Source organism: Nanorana parkeri, unplaced genomic scaffold (genome assembly GCF_000935625.1).
Source record: "Nanorana parkeri isolate BGI_ZX_2015 unplaced genomic scaffold, ASM93562v1 scaffold809, whole genome shotgun sequence".
Taxonomy (NCBI): Eukaryota; Metazoa; Chordata; class Amphibia; order Anura; family Dicroglossidae; genus Nanorana; species Nanorana parkeri.
The window spans coordinates 115,267-135,168 of NW_017307077.1; the positions used below are offsets into that span (position 1 = coordinate 115,267).

At 39.0% G+C, this 19,902-nt stretch overlaps 1 protein-coding gene across 1 annotated transcript in view; it reads right to left on the reverse strand.

Moving 5' to 3' along the window:
• Nucleotides 1-19,500, reverse strand: part of MARCH3 (membrane associated ring-CH-type finger 3) — an 87,390-nt gene extending 67,890 nt beyond the window's left edge. Inside the window, exons 1-2 of the mRNA XM_018565054.1 lie at nt 19,406-19,500; nt 18,800-19,040 (exon numbers count right to left, since the gene is read on the reverse strand). Coding sequence (XP_018420556.1) covers nt 18,800-18,984 — 185 coding nt within the window. The 5' untranslated portion in view covers nt 18,985-19,040; nt 19,406-19,500. The remainder of the gene's footprint in view (nt 1-18,799; nt 19,041-19,405) is intronic.
• Between the last annotated feature and the right edge of the window lie 402 nt (nt 19,501-19,902).

Genomic DNA, 19,902 nt, shown 5'->3' on the forward strand with positions numbered 1-19,902 from the left:
TGTTACCGAGACAAACCGGTACAATGAGCAACAATCAGCTACTCTGCATGGGAAGTTTTCCAGAAACAGAAAGTGGGAACCTGTGACGAAAGATGACATCTGGAAGTTTCTGGGCCTAATAATTCTTCAGGGAGTGGAGGGGAAACCCTGCAGAAGTGGTATTGGACAACCAATAAAATGCTTGCCACTCCATTCTTTGGCACGGTCATGTCGGAGTATAGGTTTACCCTCATCATGAAGTTTTTACACTTCACAAACAATGAAGAATTCGATGAAACCACTCATCCTGCATCAAAACGGAAAAAAATTTGGAAGGTATCCCAAATGATTGTGAGGAATTTCCAACAAAGCTATGTGCCAGAAAGAGACATCACCGTAGATGAAAGTCTAATGGCCTACAAGGGAAGGCTCAGCTGGGTTCAATATATAGCATCAAAGAGAGCACGATTTGGCGTCAAAACCTATATACTATGTGAATCATCAACTGGCTACATTTGGAACTCCGTGATATACACAGTAAAAGGAACCAAATTCGATCCAAAATACAGCAGCTATGGAATGGCAACATCTTCCGTTCTTTCTCTCATTGAGCCATTGCTGAATCAGGGCTATTGTGTAACAACGGCCAACTTTTACACATCTACAGAACTTTATGACTTTCTTCTGCAACACAAAACAGATGCCTATGGAAGCGTTAGGCCTAACCGATGTGACATGCCATCAGTGTTTGGCAATAAGAAGCTGAAGGTTGGAGAATTGGTTGCCTGGCAGAAAGGCAAAATGATGGCACTGCGATGGTGCGACAAAAAATATGTGTGCCTAATGAGTACTGTGCATAATGCCTCCACTGCTATGGTACACACGAAAGGTGAGAGAGACATCATGAAGCCACAAGTAGTAATAGACTATAATAACACCATGGGAGATGTCGACAGAGCCGACCAAGCCATGACATTCTACCCAGCAATGCGGAAACTGCAGAAGAAGTATTATAAGAAGCTCTTCAGGCATCTTCTTGAGCAGTGCTTGTGCGGGCAGTGCCTATGTTCTGCTCAAAAAAACAGAGTGGCAAGCCTGTGACGCATTTGGACTTCATTTGGAAAATTTCTGAACACATTTTTTTGAACAACCAAACGCCATCAGTAAACAGATCTGGACGTCGTGCTCTTGGCGTTGTCAACCCAGAACGCCTGACTGGTCGTCACTTCATGGACCACATCCCGCCAACAGAGAAAAAGTTAGCACCTACAAGGATGTGCGTGGTTTGTTGCTCGAAGCGGGATGACAGTGGCAAAAAAAATCAGAAAAGAAACCAGTTTCCATTGTCCTGATTGTGACGTCAGACTTTGTGCTGTCCCATGTTTCAAAGTTTATCATACCCGGGATGTTTACTAAAGTAATATTGCACCCTTGTTTGGACAGATGTCAGTGTTTCTGGTTTGAATACATTAATTAAATTTATTATTATTATATTATTGTTTTGTGTAATTATTTCTACCGTATATACTCGAGTATAAGCCGAGATTTTCAGCCCATTTTTTTGGGTGAAAAGTGCCCCCCTCGGCTTATACTCGAGTCAGCGCCAATTAAAGAAAACGATTTCATGATTTCTTTTGGATGTCCAATTGTTTATTTGTTCTATGCTTTATTTTCAGAGTACACTGAGACATTAAACTGGGGGTGTTCTAAAACTTTTGACCCGTAGTGTATGTTAAGGATAAAAGGGATCGTATATTGGATTATTTGAAGCTAAACAACCTAAATCTAAGTTCTCCCATAGTCAATGAGCAGTTAGACTTTTTTTTATCTTTTACTGTATTGCTGTTTGTCAAAATAATGCCATAATATTCTCCCAAATGTGGCCAATGGGTGAAGGCTAAGAAAGGATTATAATAGTTCTGTTCTCTTCAAAAACTGAAATATATCTATAATGGGGGAATTTACCAAAATTGGAGCAGACAAAATCTGGAACAGTTGACCATGGCAACCATTCAGCTTCTCGCTTCAGTTTGTCCAGTTATAGTTTGAAATTGAAAGATAAAAGCTGATTGGTTGGCATGCACCATTGCTCCAGATTCTGTCTGCTCCAGTTTTGATAAATTCCCCCTAATGAGTATTGTACATCCATGTCATAGTACAGCTAGTAGTGGTACATTCAAATAGACTTCTAACATTAAAACAGGAGCTGTTGCATGGATAAAATGTGACATTACAGAACAAGTCGAATGTGACTAACAACTACCTGCTCTAAAATGAGTATTTCCAAAGGCCCAAAGCTCTCCTTGACCCCTATGAAACCCAGAAAAAAAAAAAAACCTTGATAAATCATCAAGAGCAGTGCTGGTCAAATTACTTCTAATGGCTGAGCTATGTATTCATACTGTATTTAACATAAATGGGTAACTCCTGGAAAACCATGGCTACAAAACACAATGCAAGATCTAATGATCATTTTAACCAGGCTGCATATTAAAACCCACATTTAAAGCTTTTTCCTTCTGGCCAGTCTCTGTTGAGATCTTAAGGTCTAAAGATTTTCCAACACATCTAAATTTGGTAATGATTGGCTAAGATAATTTCTCTGTTCAGACACAATAGGGAATATTTAAATACTTTTTTTTCTACCTGTGTCCTGCTGGAGAGATTTTCCTTCACTTCCTGTCTTGGAGGAAAGTGGGAAATGAGCGTAAATCTCTCTAACATGAGAGGAAATCCCTTTTTTGCTAGTTGTGACTGGAGCAGGTGTCCCTATTGGATGATTGTCACCCTATTACTGTACCAAGGACAACTGTAAAAGTTTGGATTTCCCTTCACTTTCCGTCCCGGTGACAATGGTCACTAGGACAAACAGAAAGGCTGAATCTTCCGAGCAGAGACAAACTAAACAAAGGTTTTGGCTATAGATACACTGTAAATCAGAAAAATGTAAATATAAGACTAGGTTTATTTGCATTAGAGAATCATATATTACAAGCTGGGATAACTTCAGCACCATCTCTTAATACATGACAAAGGAAAACATTTACTACAGACATTATTTTATAAAGAAAGCACACTTGGAAGCTTGAAATCCCTATTATACTTCTATCAATAACTGTTGGAACCTATAAATGTTCTGTTAAACAAAAAAAAAAACCTCTACGTTGTGCAAAGCCACAACCTAGCAATAGTTCCACTTGTGAACTGCCATTTGCAAAAAAATATATTCTATGTCTTCATCAGTCGCCTGCAAAGTTAAATATAATGAGCATGCAGCCTAGTAGGTCTTGTTTTTAATGAAAAGAATACTCCTTCGTGGCGCTGGAACAGATTCCCTTTTTAGAATTTGCTCTATGATTTATGTATTGGAAAGCAACCATTTTCCTTGTGTGTTTGGATAGTTTTGTTAAAATGTACTTGTGCTTAGCCAGCCAAAAGAAATTCCCACTGTTAAATGTATCCCGCAAAGAAAGCTGTACTGTCTGAGAATGTGCTTACTTTAAAACATTAGCACTGCACAATACTAGCTACAATTTTATATCCAAATGAACAGGTGGTCTTGAAGACATCACATGGACCTTCACTGAAAGCCAATAATGAAAAACAGAATTAAGCATCAGTTTTTCCCAGCATAGATTCAGAGCCAAAGTTTTACCTAATTAAGGATTTATATTAGAGTCCATTCATTTATGAGATTTACCAAGCCCTGTGAGAGGCTGAGGAAAGGGGGATTATTAAAAAAATGAAGGAACGCAAACTGTAAATAAGCGATTCATGTTAAATGTTTTTTGCGCTGTGTTGGTGTTGTGATAAAATGATACAGGTGTATATATTTATTTACAACAAAAGGTATCACAACGCACAGTAATGCATCGCAAAGCTTTGCCATGTGCTGCCACAGTTAAATTAATGTTTTTTTACAAAATAAAAAATCATGCACTTCGATGTGTTCTAACAACGCACTACAGCGCATGTACCTGGCGTACACCACAATATGGTGCCCGTGTATGAACTGTGCACCAACGTTTATGTTATCTGTGTGTGGGGGAGGGGGGTTGTGATGTAAATCACAGCCTGTTCATTCATAACTGGGGAAAGATTGAGAACACAGAGTCCTCAATCTCTTTTTCTGTATCCCCTGTTATCAATGAACAGGAATCCTCTATGAGTGTTCCTGTTCATTGATAACTTGAGACTACAGTATGATTACTATAACCACAATCATGCATGAACAGGAGTGGATGTACTGTAGATTACTTCCCATTCCTTCATAATTTTCATAATTGAGGATATATTAACCATACTCTGTCCTCAATTATCTACAAACAATCAGCTAAGTGTATGTAGCCTGCTCTCCTCTCTGACACGCTGTCACAGGAGGGCTGAGTGAGCGGTGCGAGAGGAAAGCTCAGCCTCCTGTGACAGCGCTGTCTCCGCCCCCACACCGCTCTGCCGCACTGTGATAGGCGGCCGAGCGGTGTGGGAGGAAAGACACCGGCCGCTCACAGCGCTCTTGTCCAGCAGCGCTCGGCCGGCTGTCCCTTTCTATCCTCCACGCTGTGACACAGAGCAGCGCCCAGTGGGAGGAAAGAAATCACGGATGCGCCCATGTATCGGAAGGAAAATTGCACTTTCGGCATTTAGCCAAAAGTGCCATTTTCGTCTGATATGTTTCGGCGGCCGATACATCGGTGCATCCCTACTTTTTATCTGCCTGGATTTCAACTTTAAGCTTGGACTCCCTTATATATCCCTATCAACCATCTCCAGTGATAGCCTAGTTCAACAAGTATATCAATATTAATATAAAGAACTTTCACAACACATCCAGTCCATACAGGAAAATGTCTTGCCTGGAAGTTATAGTGCTTCCATTTAGGGTCCAAAACACACCAACACCCATGTCCAAAACAAATAGTACGGTTAAAATCCAGGGACGAAAACTCTGGACACAATAATAGTTCTGTAGAGTCCTCCTCACAGCAAAACTAAAAGTGTGGGATGCTGTAAGTTTCCAGGGTTAATTATCAGGACATGCTAAATGAGCCACTGGATCGTCAGCACTTAGCTGAGATTTTGAGAGTAGGCCACCATGCTTTGTTTTGGTCCAAACCGAAGCACAATACTGAGATTTTACAGGTAGAGAATGACAACCATTGAGAAAAAATCATTTTTTCAATTGGAGTGCCTCTGTGTCTATATTAAAGAACAGCACATTAGTAGAGTCAATGTAAAAGATAGGCCCTGGGATAAGGGCACGATGATATGCCAGCACACAGCGACCTTATTCATTCAGGCTCTGAATTTTCCAGCTTGCATAGCAATGCTTTTCCATTAATGGTGTTTTTCCACTTTAGTAGTCACGGTCGGTTGAAGGCATGTCATCTAGAAATTGGGCCAACTGAGATACTTTTATGCATAAAAAAGTATCTTCTTACTGAATTGCCACACTGGTGTCAGCAAAGCCTCTAATGTCATTTGACATCTGTGCAAAAGAGCTTAAAAGACCTCAGTTTCTCAGTGAATTGAAATCAGCAATGAGCATGTTGAAGTAAGATTAAAGAAAAAATCTCAGCGGTTCAGTAAAATAAAACATTCTACTTTAACATCACAATAAAGAGGGCTAGAGTGGAATACCTATTAAATTCCACCAAGCCCACATGAGAGTAAAAAACATATGTATGCATTTTCATAGTAGCAATATAAGTAGAGTTAGTCATTCTCAGAACGAGGGTAAACAGCTGTCTGTTTCACAGTGCTAAAGTTTATGATGTATAATTCTAATCAAAGTAGATATGTGTAACTATGAATGTTTTAGACTTGGGCAATGTTGTAAAAGAATGGCATTCAGTTGCTTCTGTCAGGCCCTATTTATCAAGTGTGCGCCTCTCAGGCAGCTTATTATGTGAGATACAAAGAGTGTGATAAATGTTCAGTGACAGGAGGGATTATAGGCATTACAGTTTGTTCCTATTATGATGCTAGGTAATAATCATGTCCAAGATAACTACTCTCTAGAACAGTGGAACAGAATGAAGGGTCCCCATGGACTCACAGTGGCTTGCAAAAGTATTCACTCCCCTTGGAATTTTTACTATTTTGTTGCATTACCACCTGGAATCAAAATGGATTTCTTGGGAGTTTGTATCATTTGATTTACACAACATGCCTACAACTTTGAGGATGCAAAATATTTTCTATTGTGATACAAGCAAGAAATAAGACTACAAAATACCAAAAAACCTAAGCGTGCATAACTATCCTCGCCCCCTTCCAAAGACAATACTATGTAAAACCACCCTTTGCAGCAATTACAACTGCAAGTCTCTAGGATTTTTGCCCATTCTACAAGGCAAAACTGCTCCAGCTCCTACAAGGTGAATGGGTTTCACTGTTGTACAGCAATCTTTAAGTCAAGCCACAGATTCTCAATTGGATTGAGGTCTGGACTTTAAGATTGAGTAGGCCATTCCAAGACAAATACATGTTTCTCCTTAAACCACTCGAGTGTTGCTTTAGCAATATCCTAAGGGTAATTGTCCTGCTGGAAGGTGAACCTCTGTCCTAGTCTCAAATGACTGGAAGACTGAAACAGGTTTCCCTCAAGAATTTGCCTGTATTTAGTGTAATCCATCATTCCTTCAATTCTAATGAGTTTGCCAGACCCTGCCAATGAAAAACATCCCCCCAGCATGATGCCACCACCTTGCTTCACTGTGGGGATGGTGTTCTCAGGATGATAATAGTTCTTGGGTTTGCACCAGACATAGCGTTGTCCTTGAAGACCAAAAAGCAAAATTTTAGTCTCAGCTGACCAGAGTATCTTCTTCCATATGTTTGGGGAGTCTCCCACATGCCCTTTGGCGAACAGCAAACGTGTTTGCTTATTTTTATCTGTAAGCAATGGCTTTTTTATGGTCACTCTTCCATGAAGGCCAGCTCTGTGGAGTGTACGGCTTAAAGTGGTCGTATGGACAGATACTCCAATCTCCACTGTGGAGCTTTGCAGCTCCCTCAGCGTTATTTTTTTGTCTCTTTGTTGTCTCTCTGATTAATGCCCTCCTTGCCAGGTCCATGAGTTTTGGTGGACAGCCCTCTCTTGGCAGGTTTGTTGTAGAGCCATATTCTTTCCATTTTGTTAACAATGGATTTAATGGTGCTCCGTGGGACATTCAAAGTTTTGAATATTTTTTTTATAACCCGACCCTGATCTGTACTTCTCCAGAACTTTGTCCCTGACCTGTATGGAGAACTTCTTGGTCTTCATGGTGCCACTTGCTTGGTGGTGCTCCTTGCTCAGTGGTGTTGCAGACTCTGGGGCCTTTCTGAACAGGTGTATATATACTGAGATTGTGTGACACTTAGATTGCACACAGGTGGTCTTTAGTTAACTAATTATGTGACTTCTGAAGCACCAGATCTTATGTAGGGGCTTCCTAGCAAAGGGGGTTAATACATTTGCACGCACCACTTTTCCATTTTTTAATAATTTTTGTAAAACAAGTTATTTTCTTGATTTCACTTCACCATCTGAACTAATATGTGTATGTACATGTAATCCAAATAAAAATCAATTTTATATCCAGTTGGTATTGCCAAAAAAATATAAAAAATACTTTTGCAAGCCACTGTAATTGCAACTGACTCAGTGGCAGGTGGCCAGTTTTGTGACCTTCATATACTGCAACCACTGGCTAAAGCTGCAGAGCATTCTTCAAAACTCTCCTGAAAAAAGTACGTTTTTTAAGGCCGGTTGCAGTGCTTTCTCTTCCCATTGTGTACAGAACCAAGTAACGCACTGCTTGTCGCAAATGGAGCTTAGTGTCTGGGTATGGATTTGTGACATGGGTTGTGCAAAAGTATATAAAGGTGAACTGTTATGGAAAGAAAGGGAAATCATGTAAAACAAATTTTAGAATTTTAGACACAACATTGTTCTGTTTTCTTATGGGAACATCAATTTTTCTTGTGGAAACCTATCTTTCTACACATCTTCAAACTGTTCCCATTATTACCACTGTCTGTGATCAAACAATTGACCCATGCTTCATAGCAGCTGTGTCAATAATAATCAACAATAGTTTGGCCTTTTGACATAACCTGACATTTGGCATTTACAGTACTGTGCTGCCATCAAGAGTTTGCAGGCAGAAAAAATGTCCCTCATAGAAACTGATGTAGATCCAAAGTTAAAAGAGCTATACCCATGTGGGAATGGCTACAAACTTTCTAGATAAAAAATATTGCAGCACAAGCTGAAAGAGGACTACACCAGTAGTACTGGTGTAGTACTCTGCCAAGGGACAACACAAGAAGCTACTCTATAAGAGAGACTGTCAAGAGCAAGAACCCATTTTCCTGTATTTGCTTGAATGCCAGGAGACCTGTTCACTAGAGAATGGTGGACCAGCTATAATGGAAGCTAAGTGACTAAGTGTATTCCATTGCACATTCAGTAGACTTTTGAATTTGCTAGAAAAGGATAGACAGCGTGTATGTATGCATATTTGTAGCACTCTATATGTTTTGTATTGCTTTCCTGTGACTGTGAGTAGTTTTGTATATGCAGCATTCTTGTTTGGTAAAAGCACATTGCTATGCTACTGGCTATGTCTTCTTCACTTTACTCTAGAATCAGATAAATGATTAGCTGAAAAGATACAATTTAAATAACAACAAATTTAACTGTATATTTTTTTATTTTAAGGTTACAAAGCCTTAAGCTTTTGCTTGAGGGGGATTATAAGACATCTATGCCATTTTCCTGCCATATTTGCATTAGTTGTACCATTGGTGAGTCTCTCCATCATCCTTGGCATCCCTTCTGAACCAAGGAACAGCATACTCACTATGGGCTGCAGCCAATCAGCAGTGGGGAAGTGAATGATTACCTCACCATTTAAAAACTTCAGGGCAGGATATTTTCTGGTGGACACTTCTGCAGCCTGTTTCAAAATTTTTAAGAAATCTGGTCACAACTAGATTTATCTGATAAGCTAAATGTCTAGTCTTTAACGTTCTCCAATAAACTGCTCTGTAAAAATGGTGCTGTCATTGGCTATCGAGACAAAGGGCACAATGGAGAAGTTTAGGAAGGTAATAGAAGGCACTTTGTATAGTCTGAGGGAAAACTTTGGGTTTTGAAGCTTAGAGCAGGTTGCGAAGTTGGCTATAAATAGGACAGGCTGGGAACATCAACAAAATATAGATTTCTACAACGCAACCTATTTACAGCATGTCCACGCATAATGGGTGGGGCTATAGCTATCAAAGTTGGGTGTCTTTTATTCAGTAATAGAGGACTAAATTATCCTAACTTAGAAGAACACAAAATGCTGTGCTTTGCACTGCGTATTTTTTGTATCTACCAGAGTGCTTTGCATGGCATAATTTTCTGTAGCTCTAGAGATACACTGTTTAAGAATAATAATAAATAAAGAAAGTGGTAGAGTGAACGATAAGGTCATTTCATTAAACAGAAAACCAATATGCCTTAGAATAGTGGTTTCATTAATATGCACTACTGTGGCAATAGGAACAGGATTAGGGAAAATTGAAGGCTGGAATAGGAAGAAGGGAAAAAGGAGTAAAGCTTAAGATGTTCATTACTGTACCACAGAAGCACTTTTGATGACAGTGTGGTTGACAAGCTTAATATTCTCTGCTGTTGGCTTCATTAAAGATGAAAGTGTTAAGTATCAAAATTAATAGGAGGCAAGGGTGTGAAAAAAGAAAAACGATTAGTAAGAGACAGAAAGAACCTTAAATGTAGAAGAATAAACAAGGGGGGGGTCAAAATGGAGGGAAAATGGGCTAGGGATGTTTTTATATCATTACCTTTTACATGATTGCTTAAAGTCAATAGAAGAAACCAAAAGAATGGTGTTACAATTATCATGGTCAGGAATGTTTGATATCATGTTAAATCATTTTTATTCTTGCAGTTAGATAGTTAGATATGCATTTCACCCAATAGTCAACTGTTAATAGAAAGGACCACAGGTTCAGAAAAAAGTCAGAAAAGCGCATGATATAGGTTCACAAAGTGGTGTGCCACTGAGTGACTAGAGGAGACCTTTGACAGGTCATGTGACAGGATTTTCTGGCTTTATTTTTCCCTTTCATTATTTTAAATAGGCTTGGCTTGCTGAAGTTAACAAAGTGGAGGGCACTGTGGTATGGTTGTGGATTTTGCTGGGGAGGAGGTTGGATTTTTTACTGGGACCCGAGGTTGGATTTTTCCTAGGAAGTGTGGGAGGGATTTTTGGGATGGGGGGAGGTTGCTAGAGAAGGAAGGGGGAATGATCTTACGTTCTGTGATTAAACATTATACATTTATTCTTTGTTTTATTCTTTTGATCTGCTATGACTATATATACACTGTTTAGATGAGAAAAACTTTACGGTCTTAGTTTCTTTTCTGGTCATGATTCGTATTTGTTTACTTTTATGTGTATTACTGAAAATAATTTTGACTTATAAGGAGGGGTGTTGCACATAATCCATAGACACTAAACATTTGCCTTTATATGGTCTATAAGTTAAAGTACAGAAACAAAACCAAAGGTAAATAATAATAAAAATAAATATGAAAAAATAAATAAATAGCCTTGGGTTCAGGTACTTAGATACTGAATTTTTGTAATACAATAGCAAAGTACAAATATAAAAATCATCAGTTCCAGGTGCAAACATTGTTAGAAATGAACAAACTAAAATGTTTAGAAGCAGTCACTAGTTATCACAGGTCAATACCAAGTAGTAGGTATCATAATATAATGCATGCAGTAAAACGGTGTATACGGGGAAATAGAAGCAAGACATATATTTACAATCTGGACAATTGGGAGGCATGCTTCTTAAGCTGGGTATACATGGTCAAGTGTGCAATCAATAACTAATAAAGATCTGATGAATGTACAGTCAACAATTGATTACTGTGTATCATGCAGCAGTTTAGAAACTCACTCCTGACTTGAGCAGATTGCTGCTATTCTAAAAATATATGTGCCCTTGATAAACAGAAACTGTCCAGCAAGATTTCTGCGACTGATTCTAAGGAGTCTTTTGTTCACTTTTCTTGTTCACTGATCACTCTGCAGCCAAATTGTTGTATACAAAGTTTAAGTCTAAGCGGTTTGGAAAAAAAAAAAACTGGTTTGTGTATGGTAAGCTTTATTTTTTCTTCTGAAAAACCTGAGCATCATTATATACAGTGGCAAGAAAAAGTATTGGAATCCCTTGGAATTAATTGGTTTTCTGCAGTAATTTGCCATAAAATGTAATCTAATCCTCATAGTAGTCATCCACTTGTATGCCGTCCCAAGGAGGAAGTCCGCTGATGAAATGCGTTGAATGGGCGGTACATACTGACGTCACCAAATAGGAAGAGCAGTGTGAGAGAAACTCCGGCCGAAGCAACAGGCGTGGTCTGGTAAGTGGATGACTACTGGTTTTATGTAAGGGCATTTTAAAGTTTAAAATAAAGTTATTTTAAAAGGCTACACTATGGGGAGTATTTACATATTTTCTTGAGCTCCGATGGATCGGAAACACAGTGTTGGATATCGTTGGAGTAAAAAAGAGACTGGATGCACTGTGGAGTAACATTGGTTATACGCAGAGTGGAACAGTGAGCAGTATTATAAGTGTGAATTATCAGTGGAACAAACAGGGATATGATTCCTGGGCATATTCACAGAGCATTTAAACCCCACTAACAGCTGGTAATTTTGATCTGGTGAGTGCAGAAGCTATCATATGGCACACGGGTGATACTTAATTACTTTCATTGAAGAGCACAATACTTTTGAAGATCTCCATCATTTGAGAGCCTGTCAATTCTAAACAAATTGACTATTTATTCTAAAAAATTAATTTTTTGTGATGTTAAGTTAGCAAATGTTTATTGTCATATTGCATATGTGGTATGGATTAAGCATACTATGGGCGGAGTATATATTAACTTTTGGCAATAAGTCACTTAGCAGAATAGGTACTATAGTGGCACATGTCAATTAGTAGATTAGCATTTTCACAGAGCGCAGTGCAGAATTGTAGAAATGTATCACAGTGTTATCACTGGTAGTACAGCAGCTGAAAATAGTACACTAGGGTTAGGGACACTTTTTAGTCAGGAGTACAGAATAAATCACTTTACATATAAATATAAAGCCTACTCTACATTTAGTTTGACAAAGCACTGTGTATCAAATAATTGCCTTTTTATAATAAAATATTAGTTTTCACCATTATTTATCCTTCCAGTGCATCTGAATGCTGTTGGTCTTCTGCTGCCTCTTTACAGCCATGTTTTAGCTATATGCACGTACACCAACAATGGCTGCATAACATTTTTCCTGATGGTGGCAACAGTGGAACATGGCTGTGTAATATGTGTTGAAATGGCCCCTTTTGGTCTCCATGAGAAACCCATGTGGCAGAGTGATAAGATAGAGTTGTCACACGATAACAGGAAGTGTCTGACCATGGACTGTGATATCAGCATCAAAAGGCATTATTTTAATAACAATTGCAGATTCAAAAACATTGAAAATTACTTTTGAAATTACATTCACTTGTTACAGATTATGTGAGATTTTAGTAATGGGGTTTTAATATATATAAGGTCATACCGATATATTTTAATGACAGGACAGGTCAAAATTAGCAATTTTTCCAATAAAATCTGCACTTATATGGCCATCTAGGAACTGTTAGAAATACATATACATTAAGCCATACCCAAATTAATTATTTAAAAGGGAGGGAAAAAAATGAGCCATTTTGTTCCATAAAATCTGCACTTATATGACCATCAAGGAACTGTTAAAAACTGAAGTGGCTTTTCCACAAGCAGCTACCTCTTCCTGTCAGCAAATGGAAAGAGAAGGTATTCCCTACTACATGTTATTATCAGTGGCACTGCTGAACTACCATAGGTCAATAACAACAAGTACCGTAGTACTTCAGATACTACCTGCTGACAAGCAAGGGTTGAAACTAGGGATGTTCAGATACCAGTATTTGTATCGGTGTCGAGACTTGGCATTTTCACGAGAACTACCAGGGTGGCAGGGATTGCAGCTGCAACTGGGCCCTGGTGCTCCACCAGTGTCCTGAAATCATTAGTCTATATTGTTTTAGAAAAACTGTCACATGACAATAAACAAAAAAGGTATCAGTAATTGGTATCTGTGAGTACTTGGACAAGTATCGGTACTTGTACTTCATCTGGAAAAAATGGTTTTGGTGCATCCCTTATATATATATATATATACAGTTGGGCAAAAAAGTATTTAGTCAGCCACCAATTGTGCAAGTTCTCCCACTTAAAAAGATGAGAGAGGCCTGTAGCATATACTCAATTAAAATGACAGCTTCCTCCTAACTTTTGAATTTTTCTCTAGTCTAGTCTTTCAATGGAGCTGGAAAAGTATCAGAACTTGTACTTGTACCAAGTGCGCTACCTGGTTTTCTGAACATCCCTAGTTGAAACTTGAGGAAAGAGCAGATCAGTGCTAGGAACTCTAATGATCAAAACAGGACAAGGATGGCTAATGGCTGACACACATATGCTGTATGATTTCACGTAGGTTGTTGTTGGTAGCTGTAATACGGGCATGTGCAGGCATGTAGCGTTTGCGTTAACATACAGATGCATACAACGTATAGTGCAAATTTACCCTTTTGGTTGCTAGGACGCTAGGACGGCTCGAGCCTACTATACTTTTGTGTACTATAAACAATTATGGCAGTTATAAAGTACATTTATTTATACAAGCCTGTACATCATGTCTAAAGATGACTTTTGAGGATGTGAAAGGGCCAGAGTATTTTGATTTAAAAGTGGGACAATCCCTCCAAATGAGGAAGAAATACTTTGGAGTCGCAGACCTGAAATAAGCATGCAGCAAAGAAACTCCTGAGCTGCATTCTTGTTTCAGGTAAGTCACACTAAAGAGATTTGGAATGACTGCCAGGGAACAAACATTTACATAAAGAGAGCTCAGAAATGCATGTATTGTTCTTATTAAAGGTATCCTTTTAAGTGGAACTGCAGAAATCCAGATCTTTTTTTACAAACATTGATTGTGACGTCATCTGCAACTCCTCTTCACCTCGTCCAATCAAAAAACACCTGGCAGTGTGTGTGCAATAAAAAATAAAATAAAAGGTGTTCTCTGAATGATGATGGTGCCAAGTGAGCGACGCCTTGTGTTTAGTGCGCAGAGAGGAAACCACTGGAGCAGCACACGGAAAGTCGTAGCTATGACTGTATGTAGTGCGGACTACTACAGTAATTTTCAGCATCCCTGGAGGCCCTGCAGAAATCGGATATGGATACTTACATTGAATCAAGCTGGACCAATGTAAGGTTGCAAAAAAATAATTCCTGGAGTTCCACTTTAACTACCCATGACTGGCACACACTAAACACAAAACTGGCAATGCTTGTGATAGTCTTTATGGTAAAAATAAAGGAAAAGTAATCTTAGGAGACTGTGCTTCTCCAGCTGTAATTACAAAGCGTGGAGGATGATGAGCAATGAAAGAGTTCTTGCTATCACTTGCTCAGTGATAGATACAACTAGATCCCCAAAGGATAACATTTTGCAGGTGGAGACAATGCTATCATGAGTGCTGACGACACGCTTCATCTACACTTTGTAGTGTAGGCTGGCCATCTCTAATAATGATGCAGTCACCATCTGCAACATATTAGGATTTGTTTTAATTTCCCATTACAGAAACCACAGAGTCATTCTCATACTGTAAATGAGTTCTCATATTGGAAGTTGAAACTTCCTCTTTGTTACTCATTTCTGAAAAAAACAATGTATAAAGAGATAAGAGTTCCTGTTTACAAGTTTCTGTGCTTACTGTCCTAAATCTGTGCCCAAACTGTATGCATGCATTTGTTAGTATTTCAGCTGTGTGCATTCATGCTGCATTAAATAGTTAATATGCGTTAAACAGAACACAATTTGGCAGCCCAGTTCGTTCTTAAAAATGAAATTCTACCATTAATGGTTCAGTACACTTGTATTCCCAGCTCTACCCACCTGCAGAGACGTGACCCTCTAATTCTACAGTCCAAGTAAAACCCCAGCTAAAGGGTAGAGTTAAAGCCATCATAGCTTTTCCGCAGATTTGACAACTCTAAAACTGTTGCCCGCCTACAATAGACTAGGCAGACATAGAATTTTAAGCTGAAAGTGACCGTGTAGCTCTAAAAATGATCAATTGCTTGGTACATGGGGAGAGGATATCAGGAGAACAGTAAGCATACCCTGTGCCAGTATACCCTGTGCCAGTAAGTAGGGATGTTCAGATACCACTTCAAATACCAGTGCAGATATTTGGCATTTTCACGAGAACTACCAGGGTTGCAGCGGTTGCAGCTGGGACCGGGCTCTGGCGCTCCACCACTGTTCTGAAATCATTAATCTGTGTTGTTTTAGAAAAACTCACATATCAATAAACAAAAATGTATCAGTACTTGTATCTGAGATTACTTGGACAAGTATCAGTACTTGTGCTTGAAAAAATGGTATCTGTGCATCCCATATTTATATTTATAAAAAAAATTATACATTAAAACAGAGATGTACAAATCCCAGGAGCCCTGCATGCTCTTTAAAAATGACAGCTGCCTCCTAACGTTTGAATTTTTATCTAGTCTAGTCTTGGAGCTGGAAAAGTATCTGTACTTGTACCGAGTACATACTTGGTATCTGAACATCCCTAACAGTAAGTGAGCTATTTACACACTCAAAGACTTGTAACCATCTGTACCTGCCTACAAAATACCATCTTTATGTAATGTCATACATACAAAGTGTGGTAGTCAAATGTGAAGAAAAGAGGTCAGGAGTATAAAACTTGTGGGCCCACCCCATAACCCATTTTGGAAAGTAAAAATCCCGCAAGATAGAAGAAATATACCAAAGCTTAAATGCAAAATGTTTATAGAATCTTTTCCCAAAAGAAACATTGAGGCTGCTGCCAAATGAAAGAGATTTACGAGAGATTACATGTATAATGTTTATAGAATCCTTTCCTAAAAAAAAACACAAAAATTAAAGGAAACCGATATTAAAAACTTCCCTTTCTACAAATGCTAGCCATCTGGCTGTCATGCTGACCCACCAGCTTCAATAATGTAAGTAACTGACCTGGAACAAGTAGGCAGATAGGGATTTCTGACTTTACTGACTTCCCTGATCTGCATTCCTGTTCTGGGTCAAAGACTTAAAAAATATTGAACCCAGAGGGTCAGCATAACAGCCAGGCAACTAATATTTTCACAAGGAGCTTATTGATGGCAGCTCCATATTTCTTTTAGGAAAGGATTAATGTAACAGATAACCTTTGGCAAGGCATATGCATAGTTATAGTTATATAAACTTACAGCCTAAACACATTCCAGGTGCGTCAAAACAAAGCCAAAGTTTGTCTTTTGCCAGTATGCTGTAGAAAAGAACCCTTGCTTTTCACCTGGAAACAGTAGTCTCTCTGCAGAGGTCATTCGTGTTCCCTGCTAAGTCAGAGCTAGAGCTCTTCAGTCATCAAATGTTATTTTCCCTGTTGATTAAAATACTTTAGCTCTGATTTACCAGGGGGCATGTTGACCCTCTGCAAATAGACCACTGTTTCCACACAGAAACCAAGCACCATTCTCTACAGTAAGCTGACAGGGAATTCATTTTCTACACAGGCTGTGGATGCACCTGGAATGCGCTCATGCAGAAGAAATATCTTTGCGGGGCCAGTTCTGGGATTGCAACATCCAGAGCTCGACGAACTTTCTCTTCATGAGGGTACTTTCTCCAAGCAAAATAGAAGGAGTGTAAGCTTAACACAGGGCCTACCTCTCCATGCTTCCTTTCAAAATAGTGATCCTCCCGCAGTGAGTAGGAAACCAAGCCCCAAGGGTTGTACACACTGAGCAGACCCTGTACAGGCCAGACCATGCTAACCAGCATTTGTGCATTACAATGGGCACAATTATACTTGTTATACTACAATACACACTTTGGGGCTGACGTAAAATTTCTGCCCAGCGTATAGCTGAGTGCAAGCCGCTCACACAACATTACAGCCACTGAATAGAGCTGAGAAGCATAGGAAATTCTTGAAGTTTTATACATCGACCCCTAAATGTTATCCCAGCAATTTCACTAAAAACAAAATGAATCCTTAAAAGTGAGTGAATGTATGGTTTTCATACAAAAAAAAGGGATATTTTCTAAAACACATATGTCAAGGTTGACATTCAGTCATGATCGTTTAGTTATAGGGTTTATGTGTTTATAGTTACAGGTCCTGATGGTATTACTATATGAGTGACATCAACATCTGTTTGTCTATTATCTAATGCATCTATTTAGATCCTAACTATGATGATATGGCATGATATTTCTCTTTTCCAGTTTTATTACATTTTTTTATTATGACAATATTTTATATTGTTAAAACTTTAAAACAGAGAGTTGATATAAAATGAGCTGGCTGTAGCACAATTTGTGCACAGATTTTTATTCTTCTTCTGCATATATTTCCAGAAACAATCCTGCGATTTACATGCAAATACTGTGGAATATCTGCAGATCATTGCAAATACATATGCACCTACTCCTGTCAGATACTTGCGGATATTTTCTAGACCATCTTGTTCTTAGAATATAAAATCAGTCAAACTGGCTTTTACCTCTCATTCTTTGACCATAAACATTTTCCATGAAAGAAAAACCAATACATGTCTTTATCACAGTTAGAGAACTGCAGTCATTTGCCAACGAACTACCTCCTATTACTCTAAACCAGCCTTTGTCAACCAGGGTGCCGCGGCCCCCTGGGGTGACTCCTGGCTTGCTCAGGGTGCCTCAAACTTTTTGTACAGAGGCACTTGGACTCAGGACTCTGATGTGAAGGGAGGTTTCTGATTTTAAAGAGGGGATCCTGATTTGAAAGGGGTCTCTGATGTAAAGGGGGCTCCTTGTGCAAAAGGGGGAATGTGAAAGTAGGGGACTCTGATGTGAAAGGGAACCTTACTTTCTTGGGCTTTTGTGTGGGGTCCCCCCCCCTTTAAACCCCCTATCAGACTCCTATCTCAGATAAGGGTCTGATATGGATTTTAAAGGATCCACGTGTCATTTCTTTTGTACATGTTTACATTTATGTTTTTTACATTTTAAACCGGGGTGCCTTGAGATTTTACATACTTTTAAAGGGTGCTGTGCCTGAAAAGAGGTTGATGAACACTAATCTAAACAATGCTGTTAAACTTGCGCATACTTTGTAAAAATGTACAATATAACTTCAACATAAGAGCAGCAAAATTCTGAAATCAGACACTGCAAAGATAAGATTTAAAAAAAGCATTTTGCTAATTCTAAGTTAAATAGTACTACAGTACTACTTTCACACTATCGCATACTAGTAACTAATTCTATAACACAGCCATACTGTCAACATCACAAAACACAGAGTAACTAACATAGCTTAAAACCCCCTACAAAAGACCATGCTCAATTAACACAACATTAATACACATGTATACAATACGGCAGGCTAAATTAAATTATTTTCACAAACATAATTGAAAAATATACAAAATGTTAACATAATTTCAGGTTTTCGCACAGTGATCTGTGACTGATTAGGACGCTGCAAAGGCATATTCTGCCTTTGCTTGCTATAACTACACATCACCGATGATGGGCTTGCCATTGTGTAGACTGGCAGTGCTGGGCTTGGTGCAGCACAGCCATCCCAAAACATACAAGAGCAAGAAAACATTCATGATGGCACTTACCTCTGTGTGGTTAGAGTCCGTACTACTGTAGACAGCAGCTGACCGTCTTTTGCTGAAACTTGCATGACATACTGTGGCTGTCCATTCACAAGACTGCTACAATCTTCCACAGTCTTTCCAGAGGGTGCTGAGCTAGTGCAGTCTGGTAAGACCTCAGGCAGGTGACTGCAGCGGCTTGTTGTCATAGTGACAGACAGCAATTATAGTGCTAATAGCTTCCGTATACGTACTGTATTTCCATCTGCAAAGCAAAAGAAAAAAGAAATAAATGAAAAAACGGTTCAGTTGTTTTTGGCACGTGGAACTCACACATTCGAGACCGCTCAAACAAGGCACGGTTATTTTCTCCAGTGGGTACACGGAATAATAACATCAGGCCTGACTTAAACACAAACATGTGTTGTCTAAGAGAGGAGACGCAGCTCGCTCATAACACATCACCGATTAAACATGACCATTGTCTCTTGGCTAATGAGAAGGATGTTGCAGCATCACAGGCAGGATTCACAGCACAGATGTTCAGTAGACGAAAAGAACACAAGTGCTGCTTTATAAAACAATCTCACACTAAAGAATATGTGACAGGAAAACAGGCTTAACGCTTACTGTTCCACAGACAGGACAGCAGCCTCCCTCAGCTCCAGCAATGATAGCTGTTTTCTTCGTCTGCCGGGATGATCAGGTAGCAACTGCTGTCTTTTCTGAGTAATCCGCGGAGTGTCATAGAGGGACCCGGGCCTCATTTTCATTCTTGTCACATACAGGTGACTCGAAGCTCCTACTTACGCCTGTGGAAAAATCAGTTTTCCACACGCCAGGGGCTGTGAGGCAGGCTGACCATCCAAGGAACTAAATTAATGTAAAGAGCCTTAATGAATCTGCCTCACTTAACGTCAGTTTGTGTTCCCTTTACATCAATTATCGCTGTCTGTCACATCGTGCAGGGCATAGCGGGAAAGACACTCAATCACCTTCTAATAAATCCTTAAACTTTGTTCATAGTGTTAGGAATGGTATTTAAATGGGAAAATGTAGCAGATTATAGGATACTAGATGGCCAGAAATAAAACATTACCAATGTTATTACAAAAAAAAAATTATAA